Source organism: Echiichthys vipera (assembly GCF_963691815.1).
Source record: "Echiichthys vipera genome assembly, chromosome: 13".
Classification (NCBI taxonomy): Eukaryota; Metazoa; Chordata; class Actinopteri; order Perciformes; family Trachinidae; genus Echiichthys; species Echiichthys vipera.
Genome location: NC_139838.1, coordinates 14,678,805 through 14,694,810, shown reverse-complemented (window position 1 = coordinate 14,694,810; position 16,006 = coordinate 14,678,805). Strand labels below are relative to the sequence as shown.

At 39.8% G+C, this 16,006-nt stretch overlaps 2 protein-coding genes across 4 annotated transcripts in view; both read right to left on the bottom strand.

Moving 5' to 3' along the window:
• Window positions 1–1,527: 1,527 nt before the first annotated feature.
• Window positions 1,528–8,602, bottom strand: fam133b (family with sequence similarity 133 member B). Of its 3 annotated transcripts, none has more exons than XM_083925834.1 (11): window positions 8,462–8,602; window positions 7,264–7,361; window positions 5,912–5,990; window positions 5,569–5,688; window positions 5,456–5,488; window positions 5,145–5,216; window positions 4,308–4,406; window positions 4,148–4,189; window positions 3,850–3,942; window positions 2,618–2,668; window positions 1,528–2,258 (listed from the first exon to the last, which is right to left on the bottom strand). In XM_083925834.1, exons 1-11 carry the CDS (start codon window positions 8,483–8,485, stop codon window positions 2,163–2,165), a joined length of 807 nt encoding a protein of 268 aa, XP_083781960.1. In that variant the 5' UTR covers window positions 8,486–8,602; the 3' UTR covers window positions 1,528–2,162. The 3 variants fall into 3 exon arrangements, with proteins under 3 accessions (XP_083781960.1, XP_083781962.1, XP_083781961.1); XM_083925836.1 differs by having other exon boundaries at window positions 3,853–3,942; XM_083925835.1 differs by having other exon boundaries at window positions 4,148–4,186.
• Window positions 8,603–9,457: 855 nt separating this feature from the next.
• The window catches only part of cdk6 (cyclin dependent kinase 6), a 33,534-nt gene continuing 26,985 nt past the window's right edge, over window positions 9,458–16,006 (bottom strand). Inside the window, exons 6-8 of the mRNA XM_083926317.1 lie at window positions 13,979–14,029; window positions 13,543–13,678; window positions 9,458–13,368 (exon numbers count right to left, since the gene is read on the bottom strand). Of these exons, the coding sequence (XP_083782443.1) occupies window positions 13,216–13,368; window positions 13,543–13,678; window positions 13,979–14,029 (340 nt within the window). The 3' untranslated portion in view covers window positions 9,458–13,215. The remainder of the gene's footprint in view (window positions 13,369–13,542; window positions 13,679–13,978; window positions 14,030–16,006) is intronic.

Genomic DNA, 16,006 nt, shown 5'->3' with positions numbered 1-16,006 from the left:
TGTGACTGTCAGATTAGGACAGTAAAGTGTTTCTGGAACTGGTTCACACACAGCCAAAAAGGTGGGATTGAGTAATCATTGCAGGAGGACACACACACACACACACACACACACACACACACACACACACACACACACACACACACACACACCACACACACACAGCAGTGATTAAACAAGGAAGACTTTGGTCCTCAGATTCACCTTTGATACCATAACTTTGCTCAGGATCACAAGACCTGCCTGTAAAACCTCAACAGTAGGTGATGCTACATGGGAGGTTTTTTATATATATATATAAGTAAGAAGTGCGCTGAATGTTTCATACTTTATTCTAATATGACTTTTAATTTCAGGTGTTTTTTTTTTTTTTTTTTAGAGATATTAACCACTGTTCTACATAGTTTGATACAGAGGTGAAATGTAACCAAGTCAAATTGTGATTAACTTAGAGTTTTGAGTTTACACTAAGTTTTTTTTAATTTAGTGTTATTTCCTCGAGTATTTCTATTTCCCAACTTCTAATCTAATACATGTACGTTTAACTCTGCTATATTTAGAGTTACTTTGTAGATAAAGATTCTATAAACAAACAAAGTCAAACTATAAGATGGGGAACATTGCATTGATGCAATTGACTTACACTGAGCCTACATTACCATTTACTTTATTGTTTTACATGGTCAGCAATTGACCGTGAACATGTTTATTTAGCTTATTTTATTTTGTTCATTTAAAATTGCTTTACAATACATAAATGTTTAATAATGTTCTTTATAAAGTTATTCGTTTTAGAAAGTACTCTTCTGAATACATTTGCAGCACCATATTGGTGCAAATGGTAGTCCACACAGAAATGTTTGATTTTCAATCTAGCTAAAAAATGTTTTCATCACATTGGCCACCATGCTGGTAATCTCTGAATTTTTTCCTCGAAAATCAACTTGTGAGAGACTAATTTCCCTTCAAGAATTCAAGGTAACAGATAACCACCTCAACCTGCTACATTAAAATATTGCTTACTGTGCATGTTAATGCATAAGCATTCTACACTTTGGTATTACTTTGTCTTAGTAAAGTGATCAAAGTACTTTTTCTTTATTATAATAGAACATTGGCTGTAGTAGTTCACTCTCAAGTCAGAAATATTTGAGTCATAACAGTTACGAGGGAAAACAATGGGACATGTGACATGACGATACAAGTAGTCATTACACAAGCAACTGTGTCTGCAACCCTCCTCTAATGACACATTTTTATTATGGTTTGATCCTTTAACATCGTTTAGTATAATATGCTGCCTTTTAATGGTTAACTGTACGGTGTGAATTTGTGAAAACAAATGCAGTGGCAGAAGTGACACTGAGATTTACATTATATATATCCTCAAAGCAATTTCAGTCAAAAGCAACTGGACTTGGTTATTTGTCAAGACATTTCACCTCTAATCCAAGAGGCTTCATCAAACACACACCCACACACACACAAATGTGCACAAACACTCATATAAACACACCTAAGTAACAGCAAAACAATACTTTATTTAATGAATTCCCAAGGTTTCTACATTTACACTGCAGTGTAACAATCATCTCACGGAACAATTATCTTTTGTATAAATGTTGACTGTGCAGCTCACATTTCTTATCATAAATCCAACTTCAATATGAGGCTGGTGAGACATCATCAGGTCATCGGATCTACATGCACGACGCAAGCACGAGCATGACAGCCTCATCAAGCAACTAAGAAACGCAAGATGTCCGGTATGAAGCAGAAGAACGACTCCGAGAGGGCCAGCATACTGAAGGTGAAAGCAAGTGCTAGTCACACTTGAAATCTCCGAGATGAGGGAGGGAAGTATCTGTGGAATTCACTTCAGTCCAGTTGTTGAGTGTAACTCAAAGACCAATTACCTACAAAAAAAACCCACAGTGATAAAAAATGAACAGAAGATATCAACTGGTAGTTGCCACTCTGAGGGATGGGTGCTTCCCTCATTCTCACTTCACTCACAGAACCCCCCAGCATTACAAGTCTGTAGGTCTCTTGTTCGAGCGTGATGACAGACAATGGATGGGAGATGTATTTAGAGGTCAAAGACAAAAACAGCGCTACTTGTGAAGTGTCAGGAAGAAGAGAGAACCGTTAAGCTGTGGTTGTTAGTCGAGCTCAGAGTCTGCGTGAGATGCTTCCTTCTTTTTCTTTTTCCTGCCGTGTTTCTTGTGCTTCTTTTTCCTCTTCTTCTTGGATTTGTCCTGTGAACAGAAAACGTTTGTGTCCAAGTCTTTTCTCTCAAAGTAAGTATTAATTCCATAGCTGGATCAACAATACTGATTTGTTAAGAGGTGTAGCTATACAAATACATTTTTATACCAGTGACTTGGCAGAGAAGATGCTTAAAGACATATTGCCATATTGCATGACGCTGGATCTGTGTTATGAAGATGCCAAAACATCTTTCATTTAAATCTTACCAGCTTCACTAAGCGTCTCCTGGCATTAGTCTTTGTTGTAGTCATGAGATAAAAGTCTGCCCCACTAGCTGCATAAGCTCAAATCAAAGTCTTATGTGTGTGTACTGTAATTTCAAGAGGAAAGCAAGTCAATTTCTCACTGTCATTTTCTCCTTTTCCTCGCTACTTCTCTTTTTCTTCTTGGCTTCAGCCTATAGGAGGGGAAAGTTGAAATGAGACCATGGAAAGAAGGAAGTCTCACACAATTCTAAAAAAGCCCCTTTCATGCAACAATTGTTTCACAAGTATGGAGTTTGTATAAACATTTGAAACTGCAACAGCACTTAGGTTTACAACGGAATTCTACACTAAACCAAATCCATAAGGTCATCTCTTTCTGAGTCAATTGCCAAATTGCAAACTGTTGAGCAAATGGGTTAGCACGCCCATCTAGTGATAATTGCTGTGGCAACCTTTCTCATTTCAATTGAGGTTTTGCTCAGTTTCATAACCATTGTCAACCAAGGCTTGCTAGTAAAAACAAGCTGATACTTGGGACTCATTTCACAAAGGTTTAAAAGCAAAGTGAAGCGATGACGGCGATATCCTGAGATAGTGGTGGTTCATGTGTAAATGATAATTCTACCACCTCAGTCAGACTGTTCAACTCTGTAGTTACTTGCTTTCTCGCTGCGTGATGTCTGCCTCTACACGACATTTAAAGCGACACGATTTGAACTTGCCGTGGAACTGAACAGGTCAACCCGGAGTCACAACCCTCCTTTTTATTTTGGTCGAATGGAGGTCAAACCCTGTCAGACTGATGTAAATAGGACTTTTAAATTTAAATATTTCTCAGGCTCCCCATGAAGCGTGACAGACAGGAAGCGTGTACATCTGGACGAGTGAGGAGAGGAGAGAAAGTGAGTGTACAGGGAGAACTGAAACTTAACTGTATTTGTCTATTGTGTAATGTAACTGTGTGTATAGTTTAGCAGTTAAGTTCATAGAACTAGAAACAGAAGTCTCCTGTGACAGTGACAATCTGTGATTGCAATCTCATGTGAATGGACCCAACTCGGAAGTCTGACTAATGTAGACACAAATAAATCAAACACACTGATTAACCTGTCATCAGATGTCCGTCATTAAACATGTTCAAACTAAGTACACTATAATATTCAGTTATTATTTATGACCAACAAGGCTAAAATATCAAGTTTCTTGTTGACTAAAACTAGACTATAAAATGTTATTTTTGACTAAATATTTGAAGGAGTTGACATATATGCTGAAAGCTGCAAAACATTTTATATGGGTACCTCAGAATGTCCTTTCCCCCAAACTTGATTAACCATCCCAGCCAACCTAACCATAAAAGAATAATACTTACTACCTCTTCCCCCCCGGAGTCGGCAGAGGACTCTGAAGATGAGTCTTTATAATTCCGCTCGGCCTTCCTTTTTCTTTTACGACTCCGGTCCTCCTGAGAAACAACAGATTTACACCACAATTATGAAGGTTTTATAACAACTGGATTCAAAAGTGTTACTCTGTTTGATTGGCAACAACAAGGGACAAAAACCGTAATTTAAAAAAGCATCACAAATCTGTATAAATACACACATGGTCAACAAAATTAACAACATTGCAAAGTTAGTTAAGCGAGTCACTGAATAAGAGTAAACTACCTTATCTTTGTCCCCGTCTTCCTTGATTCTTTTCTTTTTCTTCTTGGGAAGAAAAACAACATTTAGAATAAACAACAACATTACAAAGTCATTGTAGGACAACTGGCTGCCTATTGTTAACAACTGATTTTGCTATGCTGTCAAAAACAAACATAAAAACCTTAATTTCAGCATCAGATTCTTCCTCTGAGCTGTCTGACGCTCTCCGGGTCGATGACTTCTTTCTTTTACGCTTTTTCTTCACACTCTTCTTTTCATCCTGTATACACAAATAAAATTGCAATCAAACAGTGTATTGCTGCCTCACGCGTAAAAAACATTGATTTGAGTTGCCGAGATGATGTGCAGGATTGCTCGGGGAACAAATCACCTCCTTTACTTAAAATCTCCATTCTCCATGTGCCTGCTCACCAAATCCTTGATCTGTGCACCATAGGTATAGTTGTGAATATAATTTGGAGTGTGATTTTAAAGGTAATAATGTTAGCAACAGAACATGATGCTGCGATATTGTCACACCAAGCACAAATGGAGCTGTTGCTTGACTCGAGATAGAGGAAACATTGCTATTAATAGATATTTTGATATTGACAAATTTTAAATAAAATGTTCCCACTCTTTTAGAGATGAACTCATAACCCGGCGATCAGATTGCCTATCAGAAATCGTGAATAACCACAATTGGACGATATAAAAATAGAAATGATCACCCAACACTACTTCAGAATATCAAAAAGACCCCACTGCTCTTTATTTAAACACAGGAAGCTATTCCTAAAATTAACCTTTGACAATGCACTTCAGGAAAACAGTAGCCAACAGTAATTAATCAGCTAATCAATCATATCCAGCAGAGCAGGACCTTGGAAAGGTTTGCCTCTACTTCACAAGCTTCGTGCTTCTAAATTCTAACTCTTGGATAATGGGTCCCAAAATGTTTTCTGAAGTGGTTGGCGATATCTAGTATAACACATGGTACAAGTCTGTAATGACTTACTGCATCTTCAGATTCTGAGGAGGAGCTGCTGGAAGAATCAGAACTCGATGAGGAGGAGGAAGATGAAGAATGCTTGACCAAAACACAATGGAAGCAGAGTTCATTAGACTTGAGGTTATTTGCTTGTTTGGAAATTTGAACAGAACAAGAGACCATCTCAGATTAGAGTCAGATCGGGCAGTATATGTGTATGTGTGTGTGTGTGTGTGTGTGTGTGTGTGTGTGTGTGTGTGTGTGTGTGTGTGTGTGTGTGTGTGTGTGTGTGCACTGTGGCACAGCTTTCCATCAAAATACTGGAGGTCTCTCCTCACCCTGCTGGATTTCTTCTTTTCTTTCTTCTTTTTCTGAACACAAATGAAAAGCAAAAGTCAGTAAAGATGACGATGATTTAAGAGCGAGATACTTCAAATTACAGATAACATACCTCTTTTTTCTCTTTCTTTTCCTCTTTCTCCTTGTCTGTTATCTTTTTCTCTTTATCTTTCTCTTTTTCACTTGCACCCAACAACTTCTCTCGGTTTTTTGCCAGTTCTTTCCTCCATTTCTGAAAACAACAGAAGATATCAGAAAAAAAAGAAAGTGTATTCATCTACTATATTAACTGTTCCCCTTATGTAGCTACACCTTCATCCAAGTATGAAGAGTAGTTTTTTTTAGTACCATTAAAAGACTCATTACTCTTGACACTCATAGCTGGGATTGAAAAGAATGAAGAAAAAGATGGTGATCACTAAGGTCAAATGTGAGTCTATATAATACAAACATACCACGTTCATTTTGTCCTCAAAGTCAGCCAGGGCTCGAGAGCCCTTCTTCTTCTTCTCCAGCTGCTCCTTCAACTCCTCCCTGATGAAGCAACGGTAAACCAGTTTTTAACATCATTTATAAGGTAAAGCTTGCCAGGAGCCATCCTAAAGCTGAGGCTCTGCTTTTCATCAGTAAGAATTTACATTAAACCGACAATGCATGACTCTATGGGCCTTCATTTTTCCAACATTTGTTTGATGAATCAAGGTTCTTCTGTTTCCCACAATAGTTTCAGTTATGATAAAATATAATTCATTGAAGTCACTTCACTTATATTGGATTAGACAAACTGCATTAAAAACATGTTGCTCTTTGCGTAATTCAAATTGAACTTTGATACTGAAGGTCTAGTGTAGCACATAATGAAGTAAATGTGCCACCTTGTGGCCGAGATCCTAATGCATTCCATTTAAGATCAGATATTACTTTTTACAGGATAAGATTTGAGTTAACCATGTAAAATACAGCAGGGAGAAAAAAAAAGGGTCAAACGGGTTTAAACAAATATCTGCAAACTGTACACAATAATTCATAACTTTACAAAATGAATCTGTTCCTGAGACAAATATCGGTGTTTCTTTCTACAAGACAAGTGGACGCTCCTTACTTGGAAAAAACAAAATTATTTATGGAAAGCACCTTTTCTTTACAGCAGATAAGTTTTGAATGTTTAATGCGGGGGACCATTGAATGTATATACAGGGTTGGATAATGCGGTTACCAGTTCAATCTGCATAATTTATATTCAATGTACTGGGGCACTGAATAAACCAAGCCCCTGTTAACACGCATCAGAGGATCTGCCTCTCTACTCTCAATCTTCTTTGGCAGCGCTGTGGTGAGAGCACCTCGTCCTGGAACACCACCGCTGTTGCAACACGGACTCAAATCCATTGGGTCAAACATTATTAAAAATCTGTCACGTTTTACTGCTGTGACATTACATTTTAATCGTCCAGTGTCACTCATATTCTCTGCAGAGGAAATACCTAAAGATGCATTACGAACCAAGAAGTCTTTTTCACGCTGAGTATTGAGGATAAGTGTTATTACATCAAACTGTTTCTATATCTGTCAGAGCCCAAAAGACAAGTGCTTGTTTTTCTGATTGTCTGTGGGGAGCAAAAAACTGCACATCCTCCCAACACCAGCTTCTTCAGGGCTGCAGCTGTGATATGGATTAACATGGATGCAACGTAATACTCAGCCATAACAGAGGTGTGTGGCTTTGAGAAAGAGGTTCTATTTTTGTTACCAAGAAGCAAATATTCATGTCAGGGTAGGCCAGCGAGGAGGTCTGTCCTTTACTCACCATGTTGGCCGAGGTCTGCCTAAATAATCTTGGATGGTTGGTCCGGCGTTATTTGACGGTCCCCTGGCTCGTGCAGCAGCGATAGGGTTGATGTAAGCCTGGGACACAAGACAGACACAAGCACTTTAACACATTTCTAATGGAGGTTATTGGAATAGACCAGATGCCAGATTATCCGATACTGAGACTAAACCGATATGCTGGGGATGGGCGTGAGCGATCGATTCCTTGAGTAGGGTAGTGATGTGATGTGTACTTTACGGTAATATTTCCCACCTAGTAAGCAAGCAAGCAAGCAGTCCTATTCACCATAGTAACAGATGAAACATACAATATTAACTGTATTAATCCTGCAAAGGGAAATTCATTTTTCACTCTGTTTTTTTTTCATTTGCACACACAGGCCCGAAACAAAAAAACAAAACACAAACAGAGTCTATATACATGCAACTAGGTGCCAGTTCATCTCCTAGGCACTGCCGAGGTGTTGAGCAAGGCACCGACCCCTAACTGCTCGGGCCGCCAATCCACTGGCAGACCCTTCGCTCTGACATCTCTCCATTAATTGCACGTATATACTGCAGGTCCTGTTTAAGCATGTATGTATGTATGTATGTATGTGTGTATGTAACATGAATAATATAATAACAGCTTGATTAAGAACCGCCGACCCTACAGTTCCCAGCCCACTCGCCTATGGACTGAGCTAGTGCACCAAAATCAGCTTCAGCGTCGGTGATAAAACGACTCAGTTAACCAACTTTGCTACTAGCATTAACCAAAAACACTGGGCTAACGTTTACCTACACTTGCAGTTGGTTAATATCTCCCTGCTAGAGTTACAGGGCCTCGAAAAGCAAAGGGAAAATACTGCGCAACATCATCCAACATGCCAAGAGCTAAGGTTGCCGTTAGCATTGGTAGCTTTTCAAAACCACTACCGTTAGTGCTGGTCGAGCCTGCCAAACAACGCAACCAGCACTTCAAACCTAGAGCATGCTGCAGTAAATGAACACGACTCTTTTGTATTTTCAAATGATATATGCGACATAACGTGTGTCTTAAAAATGACCACCGTCTAGGCCTAGCAAGTCGCAGCGCTACCGTCCAGGTTAGCTTGTGTTTAGCCTAGCTTATCACACCCATAATGTAACCCATGGTTTCTCCACCTTTACACAGATTAAGTGACATAACTCACCACTCGATTGTCTCTCTTGCCCATGTCGAGTTAGTAATGGGGGGGAAATATTCAACAGAGAGCGCAACCATTAGTGCTACCTGGCTAGCATCGACCTAGCCACAACAGACTTTGTTAATGGCAGCTGAAGACTCTTCCTCGTCTACATGTTTTTTGGCGTTTGGTGAAACAGCGGGATGGTGAGTTACCGTTAGCGCCACCAACTGGTGTGGATCGGGATTTTAACATTTTATCAATCCCACTCCTATCCTAGGATTAGAGCCGCGCATGAACTCAATTATATCTAAATACAGTCAGAATTCTGAAATGCGTTTTTCATGTGTGGCCCTAATCCTTTTCCTTATATTCATAATCAGATTTAGATATCCGTAACAGCATGTCTCCTAGTAAAAACGGTATTTTTACCTGTCAGAGTGATAAAGATAATACAATAACATACCTACTAGTTTTAATTTATGTAAATACACTTGTGTGATACCGTAGTACATGTTTGCTTGCTTTTTGGTACAAGGTAAGACTATTTTGGAGTTATAGGCCCCCCTGGAAAAAAAAATCCCCCAGCCGCCACTTGCTGGTATCATAAAATACTGTATCACACTCAGTGCCATCATTTGAATTCTAAATAATGATTGTTGTATCTCTATCAAAATATCTGGGGCTCGTTTTCAAATTACTATTAACAGTGAAACACCCATAACACAAATTTAATGATACAAAAAAAGTGAATTTATTTAAAAAATATATGTTCTTGTCTTACTATGAAATAGAAGCGTTTTGTTGGGAAAAGACAGTGTGGCAGAAGGCAAATGATAACAAATGACAACAGCAGTTAGCCTTTGTTGCTTCTAATGTTCCCTCATTCCAAATATTAATACCTACACACTCTCTGGAACGATTCATTCATTTATCAGTCAAATTAGTCAAAAACGACATCCACAAAAAGCTGCTTTTTATTCAACTGGTGCAACACAATAATAAGACACCAATGCCTGCATTCATACATAAGTGTAATGCCATGATTGTGTTGTTCCTAGTTGCCATTTATTATTCTAAAAACAAATGTGACACAGGAACGTGTGTAATTTGAGTTTTATGGATGGATCAAGCTATGTTGCTTTCAAAAAAGTGAAACTTCTGAAAGCTCAACAACAGTGGACAGTTTTATGGTATGAAATGAATTAAATGTATTAACAGTCATTATTCTGATTCTATGGAGCCTCCATTGCATTGTACACACCACTGACACCAGATGTATTATCAAATAGAAAATTCACACAGTGCTTAGTCAAGCAGACAATTATACATGATACTACATCGTGTTCGCCATCCAGCAATTACAAGTTGCTGGCAAAAACAGTTGATACAGGCAGTTATTTTCAGACAGTAATGACTACAGTAACATATAGGTGATAAATAGGAATGACAGTAGACAGGGATCAATGACATGATCGTGGAACAGCTTGAAAGAGAACCTGAAGGAGTTGTGATGTGGTCAGTTAGTAGCCCAGAGATGTGCAAACTGTGCCCGAAAGGTTCGGACGACCATAACAAGAACCTGAGAAAGTCAAGAGTGTGTGTCTGTTTGTGTGCTAGCAGCACCACCTGTTAAAGAAACGTAAACCAGTGTTAAAATATGTTACTGTTCTGCAAGAACTACTACATACAAAAATACAACTCTGCATAACTTGCTTTTTCCTTGCTGGTAAAAAAAAAAAAAAAAGATCTTGAATATAACTGGACATGATGATAAAATAAAGCAAAAACTGTACACAAAATATTTGTGCATTATTTCATTATCAAAACCACTGTATAATGCACTCTCAATCCGAAGCAAATGAAATTCAACTAGCACCCATAGAGCCCGCCCAACATTTTCAATAGACAAAATACTCTCGCCAAACAACATTCCACTGACCCTCGCTACTCTACATCTATCAGTTTTTACGACATATCTATGGGCTGACGATGCATGTTTCAAAAGTTTTCTATCATTACAGCTTGTACTTAGCACTCTATACTGTACAGTACCAATGCCTATCCTTTATACATTCCTTACATTGTCAAACTATTCTTACACAAATTCTATAATCGTCTAAAGAGTTGGGGTAATTGGTGTAAGAATATTGTATGCCCCAGCATCTTTAAGAAAAAAAAAAAATCAAGTAACAACTTGATGCAAACAAGCATATAAGACTTGTCAATAAAATTAAAATTAAATACAGAATATTGGCGACACTATTCGGTGCCAAATGTATTCATGTTGAATAGTGCTGGTGGGACTTACTCCACCTATTGCTGTGCATTGCTGTAACATTCGGAGAGTATATAATTGTATCTTATAATAATAAAAGCCCATGATGGCGGACTTGTGAGTGGCAGGAACATTTGTATTAGGTTCTTTCATCATTGTCTCAGCACTGGTGTATCAGCCCAATAGGAGTTCCTTGAAGAGTGCAGAAACCATTAGAATCCCGCTACTGGTCTGCAGTTGCTCAGGACATCCTCAGGGTGGCAGTATTATAATACATGTAGGACTGGAATGATAAGACACTTTGCAGTGAGTGGCTGGCTTGTGATGCCCAATAACGTTTCAATAAGTAAGTGTGTACATGAGTGTGCTAACGTCAGTGGTAGTGCACTCACTCAATGTTGTGTACATATCCGTGAGTGATCCACGCTGTCCACCCAGGATCCTGTGTGGTCCGGTCCCTCAGTCGAGAGGGCTGTTGTGAGGCTAAACGCTGGTCATAAAGAGGCCTCTGCTTCATGGCCTCTTTATTCCACTTGCCCCACTAATACCAGTCAATCTGAGATGCAGTTCTCTTTGCATTGTTAACACAGTCAATCATCAACATTTAACAACCTAAAAGCAGCAATTACAATCCAACAGTTCATGGAAGGAGGATAGCATGTGTGCATTTTTCAGGGGGTGAGAGCGTTGGTGTCATCCTTCTTGACACTATCTTTGTCCTCTCATTGGGAGTACTTTCCTAGAGCTTTGTATTTTGACTATAGAAAAGTATTTAGAGGGTTCATTCACAAAAACAGATATCTCCATTTTATTTATTTTCCTAAACCATGTTTTTTTTGTGCAAACCAAGAAACAGCAAACTGATGCTGGGTTGTTTTTGATGAGATACAGCTCTCTTTTATTATTTTTTTATTCCATAACAGGAATGTGTTTGTTTGTTTAAAAACATTTTTTTTTTTTTTTTTAGAATGGATTGTATCTGATTTTGCAGATGAACTTTTCATTTGCCCACTTGGTCCATATCATGTTTTGTTTTCATTTACAACACAAAATCACAGTTGATTAAGCTTTTTTTTTTGACACAGATTACCATAAAAAATGTCTTTTACCCCCCTCACAGCGTTTCCAGTTATTCAGGCTTATTAGGCCCACCTTCAGGCTTATTAGGCCTTGAAGGTGGGCCAGAGTTTAATGGGAATTCATTAAGTCCCAAATCTGCATATACCAATAAGAATAATAAAGGTCTAACTTGTCCCACCCTAAAAGGTTATCGCAGTGTGTATAAGTCCAGAGAAGGGGTCTAATCAGCCAAAATAACTGAAAACACCTGTTTGGGTGCTCAGAGCGTTGAAAGTCAAAGAGAAACAAATCTCTACAAATGGATCCAAAAGTATTACGCTTCTGTTTTTTTGCAGCCAGATGTTCCGCTAGCTCTCTTCACGGCCATCAGTGGAAGGATGCCCGTAAAATATAAAGGCACTTGAGCGTGGAGTGCAAATATTTTAAGAGCAGATCATTCTTAAAAACTTAAGGCTATGAATGAAGAGGGAATAAAGCAGCAATGAGGTCTGTGGACACTAGAGGTGCTACATGGGACCCTAACTGGGATGGGAGGGTTTGAGGCTACAGCAACTGCTGCCTTTCTACCTTTATGGTTAACTGGCAAAGAAGAAACCCACTGTTGAAAAATTGCATGACATTTACGCTTGCAATTGCCCAAAGGGATGTGGGCGTGAAACAAGGCTCCATAGTAGGATGACACCAAAATCAGGCTTTTAGAGCAGATAAATAAATGCTATGCAAAGCCAGATGTTGGTATCATCATGTTCTCGCAATGGTAGAGGGTTTCTATGGATTTATTTTCACATACATAGATAAATCTTAAAGGTGCCGTGTGTAGGATTTATTGGCAGAAAAGGAAACCCTAACCCTAATATAACTGTTTTCATTTGTGTATAATCACCTGAAATTAATAAGCTTAAAGTGAGCCCTTTATAGCAGCATAGGGAGCACAGGCAAGTGTTTTTGTATTTGTTTAGTATCTTTCATATTTTTACTGTGTCTATATTTATGACATTGACTATTGTAGTCACCTAATATGTTTATTCTACGCACCAAAATCCTTGTATGTGGAAAGCTACCTGGCAATAAACCCCATTCTGATCGAGTCATGTTGCACCACCATATTTCTACAGTAACCCAGATACCAAACTGGGTCTAAAGAGGGCCATTTGCTTTTTTATGTTATCTGAAGGCTGCCGTAGATTCTATAGACACAGGAAAGGGAAGGGTGAGGGAAGTATTCAGTTGGTTGGAATCTGCAGCCACTAAATCCTACATACAACTACTTTACATGTCAATCAGTGTCAAAAAAAGAGCTTAATTAACCCACTTTGATTTAACGCTGTAAAAAGAACCCCAACAAACATGAAACATGAGAAAGACCTAGGCGGAATACTTTTTCTAGACACTGTGTGGGATGATTAAGGGTAAAGGAGGACTGTCAGGCTGTCCTCTCCTCCATAGTGGGCTTGTTGGTGGGGATAGGCTGGGCCGCATACACACTTCTACTGTGGCTGTCCACACTTTGAAAGTAGGGGTGGGTGAGAGCAGCAAAAGCCGATATCCTCCTGGAGGGGTTGAAGGCAAGGAATTGCTGCAAAGAAGAGAGGGGAAATAAAAGAAGATAAGTAGGACTAATAGGTGAAGTATACCGTAACTGCAATATTATGATAGGAATACTGTATGAAAACATGGCAAATCACTGAAAACAGGTAGGCTGCTGCTTAATGAATTTGGATTGGTTAGAACGGATGCTCGTTCTACTTACCATTAAGAGGGCCCGTCCTTGTTCGTCCATGTCTGGAACCAAGTCCTCTATTGGCTTAGGGGGCCGGGGGTTGAAGGCACTCTGTGGTAGGGCAACTTCCTGGGGCCAGTCCTCTGCGGAAGGCACCCCAACAACACTGTGGGATGATGATTGTCATTAGATTCGTCATGCCAGCAATGTTCGACATTCACTGCATCTACAGTTCAAGAACTTTGTTAGAATCATCCTAGGTTTACCGAAGAAACTGAACGATAGTTTGTGTGCACATACAGTTCTATTTTAGGCACTAGTATCCACACACTGGACTTATTGGCCTCATTACTGAGTGATTTCTATGGACAGTCCAATATAGTTTTAAGACCTTTTTCCCAGCTTGAACATTCAGACTCAAGAAAACCTCAAAAAATGAATAGGAAACACAGGCAATAACACTTACTCAAAAATCTTTCCCAGCTGATCAACATCTGAGTTTCCTCGAAATAGCGGTCTGGGAAAGGGACGAGAAACATGACTTCAGTTAGTCGGCTGCTGCTTCAACATTTACGGGAGTCAAAATACATTAAGATACAGGAAAAGGTTAAAAATGCATTTTGGTGAAAAGTGTACAGTATTTATTCCGTTCTTATTGATCTACTTTACATACAAGCACCAATGCTCACTATCCCAAGGTAAACTGCAGACAAACAGTCCACATATAATCCACTGGCTCAAGGCAAAAAGGAATGTTTGACTCTGATGTCAGCGTTTGAAGTAGCTACACGCTGGCGGCTCCATCTCACGGAGTCAGGACTGTGAAGAAGTGTCGGTAGTACCACTGAAAAGAGGGAGGGAGGGATGAAAGGAGGGAGGAAAGAGGCAGCAGGGCTGCTGGTGGTTCCTGTGGCTTTGGGCTGTCTTTGGATGCCCGTGGGCGGCCATGCCTGCTCTGGCACCCGCACAAATTCCAGTAGTCATCAGCACAAGCCTGCCGGCCGCCGACGCACTGTACAAGAAAAGCCTATTTATCCCTTGTGTGTGGGTGTCTGCTTTTGCTGTGTGTGTGTGTGTGGGTGTCTGCTTTTGCTGTGTGTGCGTGTGTGTGTATTTGTATGTGTATGTGTGTGTGTGTGTGTCTGCTTTTGCTGTGTGTGTGTGTATTTGTATGTGTATGTGTGTGTGTGTGTGTCTGCTTTTGCTGTGTGTGTGTGTATTTGTATGTGTATGTGTATGTGTGTGTGTGTGTGTGTGTGTGTGTGTGTGTGTGTGTGTGTGTGTGTGTGTGTGTGTGTGTGTGTGTGTGTGAAAGTGGGAAGGAGAGGCGTGTGACAGAAATAGGGATTGGATTATTCTAACAGAGAAAGAGCAATGGGAACTAGACCTTCCTAATGAAGTTCCTCTTAAGGGGAATGAGGAGGTGGTGCTGTTGAAGAAAATACTTTCCTTTCAACACAAAAAATGGCAACAAGATGACTTTTTTCTAAATATGTTACTCCCAAATGTACAATATGAAACCCACTAGGGTCAGAGAAGCTATCATTTTGTATTTTCTACTTGTTTAAAGTAGTAAGTCACCAGCAGATGTCAATGTAATGCAGGATATATGCATGTGTGTATGCATTCGCATCCAGGCACAAATACGGTTCAAGTGCACCCCACTTAACTGAAGTCATCAGACTGGCTAGCCACCATGTGCTCCCTGTGTTTTCCCACATGCAGGAAGCTTTGCATAGCTTAACACCCACACTTTCCTACAGACTCAGACACTGGGAAATTAGTCACACAGGGGTATTTTGCACACTTTAACAGCAAACTCTGTCACATGCTTCAGTTCGGAAGTGGAGATAGAGTTTTTTTTTCAGTTAGTCACAACTGGCATCCTTACCCAATTGGATGTCTCAGTGTTCCTTTACTCATGAACCTCTGCTTTAAACTATCTGAATGAAAGAGGATCATACCACATATGTCTTTTTCGGGGGAAAATCACTGCACTGACATTTGAAAGACATTTAAGATCAGACCAAACCAGTTCTGACTGTTACTGCAAAAGAAAAGAAACACCTACAGCAAAGTCATCATGCCATAACAAGTAAGGCTGATATTTCAAAGAGGTCCATCTTTAAATCTGGAGTGGTTCTTGGTTTGTTGAAGGGGATAGCTGGATTCACATAGAGCTTGCCACTGGCATGCAAACAGCCAGCAGTCACACACTCATATGGGTACACTCGTGGGGGTGTAAGGGATTTGCATGTGCGCATATGCAGACACACAAGTGGCATTGAAAGGACTGAGACTGGGTTGGGACAGGCAGCTGAGTCACACTTCCTTTAGTGCTAACACCGCTCTGTCCTACATTCCACCGAGACAACCTCTGGAATGTGTGCGCGCATGTCTGCATGTGAAAGCGTCAATCTGACCGAGAGAGAGAAACGAAGTGCGTGCGAGTGCGTGCAAGCCCCTGTCAGTGTGAACTGCGGGGACACATGGG

Bases quoted from the DNA above. Each gene is read 5' to 3' on its own strand.
- fam133b (XM_083925834.1), bottom strand. From the start codon at position 8,485: ATGGGCAAGAGAGACAATCGAGTG. The intron at 4,190-4,307 runs GTTTTTATGTTT...TTTCTTCCCAAG, and splicing joins AATCTGATGCTGAAATTAAG to AAGAAAAAGAAAAGAATCAA. The intron at 2,669-3,849 runs GTAAGTATTATT...CCCCTCCTATAG, and splicing joins ACTCCGGGGGGGAAGAGGTA to GCTGAAGCCAAGAAGAAAAA.